The sequence below is a fragment of the Frankliniella occidentalis genome, unplaced genomic scaffold (genome assembly GCF_000697945.3).
Source record: "Frankliniella occidentalis isolate FOCC.00 unplaced genomic scaffold, Focc_3.1 Scaffold5862, whole genome shotgun sequence".
NCBI lineage: Eukaryota > Metazoa > Arthropoda > Insecta > Thysanoptera > Thripidae > Frankliniella > Frankliniella occidentalis.
In genome coordinates this window covers 1-3,132 of record NW_026272897.1, presented here as the reverse complement: position 1 = coordinate 3,132, position 3,132 = coordinate 1, and the positions used below count along the sequence as shown (strand labels likewise).

At 58.0% G+C, this 3,132-nt stretch overlaps 1 protein-coding gene across 1 annotated transcript; it reads right to left on the bottom strand.

The window, feature by feature from the left end:
* Positions 1-1,163: 1,163 nt before the first annotated feature.
* LOC127752274 (alpha-catulin-like) lies at positions 1,164-2,950 on the bottom strand (the record flags this gene model as incomplete). The annotated part of the gene is made up of 4 exons (XM_052277131.1): positions 2,706-2,950; positions 1,979-2,185; positions 1,472-1,687; positions 1,164-1,373 (listed from the first exon to the last, which is right to left on the bottom strand). Coding segments are annotated over exons 1-4 (735 nt in total), but the record flags the coding sequence as incomplete, so codon positions are not given.
* Positions 2,951-3,132: the final 182 nt, after the last annotated feature.

Sequence of the window (3,132 nt, the reverse complement as noted above, 5' to 3'; positions counted from 1 at the left end):
AAGAAGAAGAAGAAGAAGAAGAAGAAGAAGAAGAAGAAGAAGAAGAAGAAGAAGAAGAAGAAGAAGAAGAAGAAGAAGAAGAAGAAGAAGAAGAAGAAATAGAACCACGACAAGAAAAAAGGACCTCCTGACAGACAGGAGCATAGTGAGGAAGGGGGCGAGGTCAGCCGTGACACCGCGTGTCGCTGAACATAATGGGTCGGATAAGGTCCGGAGCCGGGGGCCAGGAGAGTCACCACGGAACAAACTTTAACTGCAGTCATTTCCCGGCATTAAAGGACTTGACGAGCGTAAAACTAATGGGAGAGAGTTCTTAAGTTGACGCGCCGCCGCCCCCCTCCGCCACGCCTCTGGCCTCTGGCGCGACAAGAGGGGCGGGGCGGAGTGGGGCAGGGCGTGACTGGGTGGGGCGTGGCGGACCAGGCCTTTCTCTGATCATGGGATTGCTATTTTAAATGGGCGGCATGCGGGCTGGGCAGCCTGGTGGCCTGCTCTGCCTCCATACGGGTCCACGGATCGGGAGGGAGGGGGTCCCTTTCCTTTCAATTGGCGAGCTGTAAGGAACAAAAGCGAGTACGCCCTGGTCGTTTCCCCCTCCGAAAAGCGAGCAGGCGGGTTTGCGATCCCATACACAAGCGGCGCGATCCCATCTGAAACTGGAAGCCGGGGCGGGGTCCGGGTCCCCGGTCGGACTAAGCCGGCGCGGCGCCTCCGAGAAAGAGATAGAGATCAAAAGCAAAAGGGTGTTAGCGCCACTTTCACCCCCCGGCCTTGAGCCACGGGGCGGAACGGCGGAGGGTGGAGGGGGTGAGCAAATGGGGGGATATGAGTGAAAGGGCGGGCCGCTGCGCAGCGGGACGGGTCGGGACGGACGGGCTGCGGTGCAAGGGAAAGTGGGGGAGGGTGGCGGGTGGTTGTACCACACCCACCGTCCTCTCGGTCCTGTGTGTCACCGCGAGGGGTGGACCACTCAGATTTTTTTCGTGTACATAGAATATCATGACTATTTTTGGAATTTCTGGAATATTTTTGGAATATCTGGGATACTTTTTGGGACATCTGGAATACCTTTGGAATATCTGGAATATTTTTAGAATATTTTCCAGTGCGCCCGTGGAATATCTCCAAGTGGCCCACCCTCGTGTGTGACCCCAACCCCTCACCTTGGAGGACACGAGCAGCATGACGGTGGAGCGGTCCAGGACCTGCCTGGCCGCGGCCATCTGCGCGCGCCGCCGCTCGTCCTTGGTGTCGTTCTGCCGGTCGCCCGTGAGGTAGGCCAGCTCCACCATCTCGGCGCCAAAGTGCGAAAAGGCCTTGACGAACTCGGTGAAGTTGGACACGTTCTCCAGCCTCCCCAGGCTCCGCGCGACCTGAGTTGAGAAAAGAAATAGTTAGAGACGAAACTCTCGAGAATAGAATTTAAAACGAAATTTACGACCGTTTGTTCAACGTCGCTGTCGTCGCGCACCTTGTCCTTGGCCAGCAGCAGCTGCTTCACGACCACGATGTCCGCAAGCAGGAGTACCCTGGTGACAGCCTGCAGCAGGCAGCGAGCCGCCCGAACCACCGCGCCCCTGTCAGCCGGCGAGTCGCCCAGCGCAGCCTCGCACAGCTTCTCTATCGCCGACCCTGCGGGCAGAAGAGCGGGGTTTGTTAGAGCGATGCAGACCCAGTTCCGGTTCAACTATAGAGTAAAATGAGAGCAAACTCGAGCAGAGAGAAGCCTTTTGGGACGCGAGAGAGAGAGAGAGACACGTCCGAGTATAGGGATTCCCGTCCAGCTGTCTATCCCTCCCGCACTCCTGCAAACTCCGCAATATGTCGGTCTCTCTCGCACACACCGACTCCGCCACTGAAAGGGAGTACAGAATTGTGTCCAACGGGGTGGCAGGCGTGAGCCGCGCCGAGCGCGCTGCGCTGCCGTGCTGGGGGGCGACGGGGGAGGGGAAGAGGGTGTGGGGGGTGCGTGTGTTACCTGGGTGCACTTGAAATCTTCACTGATCGCCCAGGCGGCGGCGAGCGTGGCGGCTGCGCTACGCGGCAGCGACGAGGTAAAGAACCTCCACCACGCGCGGTACTCGCGCACCAGGTCCGCGCCGGCCCCGCGGCCGATGCGGCTCAGCACGCTCAACCTGTGCGTCAGCCAGCCCAGCTCCGGGTCCCTGTACACCAGCCCCGGGCCCTGTCGGCAGCGGGCGGGCGCATACCCGTGTGAGAGACAGAGCAGTGGGCGGGGAGAGGGGGCAGCGCGGGCGCAAGGGCGGGAGGGAGGGAGGTAAGGAAGGGCGCGACCCCGATCGCACGCGGCAGTGCCGCTGATCGCTATGCTCGTGGACACACTCCGTGGACGCACAAAGGGACACTCGTAAAACACACTCGTGGGCACACACCACGGTAAAAACAATGTCTCATTCTTTTTAGGGAAACGGGAAAACTTTGAGGAACTCCCCTGGTTTGTCGAAAACTCCTCAGATTTTGAGGAAGTCTCCTCAAAAAATTTGGGATTTTCCCCCGTTTTTTCAGAAGATTCCTCAAAATCTGAGGCGAGATCGGAGGACTCTTACTTAAACATGGGAGTCCCTCAAAGTTTTCCCTTTTACCTCAAAATATGAGACATTGTTTTTACCGTGAGCCGTGGGCACACACTCGTGGGACATCCTTCCCTTGTGGGACACACTCGTGGGACACACACGTTGACTTACCTGTGCGCCGCCGTGCTGGCTGGTGATGTGCGCGAGCTGAGCTGCCGAGTCCAGCACGCCGTCCTTGACCACGTAGTGGATGAGGTCCATGGCACGTCGCATCTGGCAGAATACTGTGTCCCTGCTCTCCCGGGCCGTCGGGCAGGCCGGGTGTCGCAGGCAGGTCTGGCAACAGAGAGAGAGAGAGATAGGGCCGCGCGTCACAAGTCTGTCGGTCACTGCGCTTCTGCAAAGGTCATGGTGGTGCTTGAAAACAAAGGAGCGGTAGGTCTACCAGCGGAATCTCTGCTCAAGCAAGGAAAGGTCACAGCGGTATCGGGCCGAATACAGAAGAAGAAGAAGAAGAAGGAGAAGAAGAAGAAGAAGAAGAAGAAGAAGAAGAAGAAGAAGAAGAAGAAGAAGAAGAAGAAGAAGAAGAAGAAGAAGA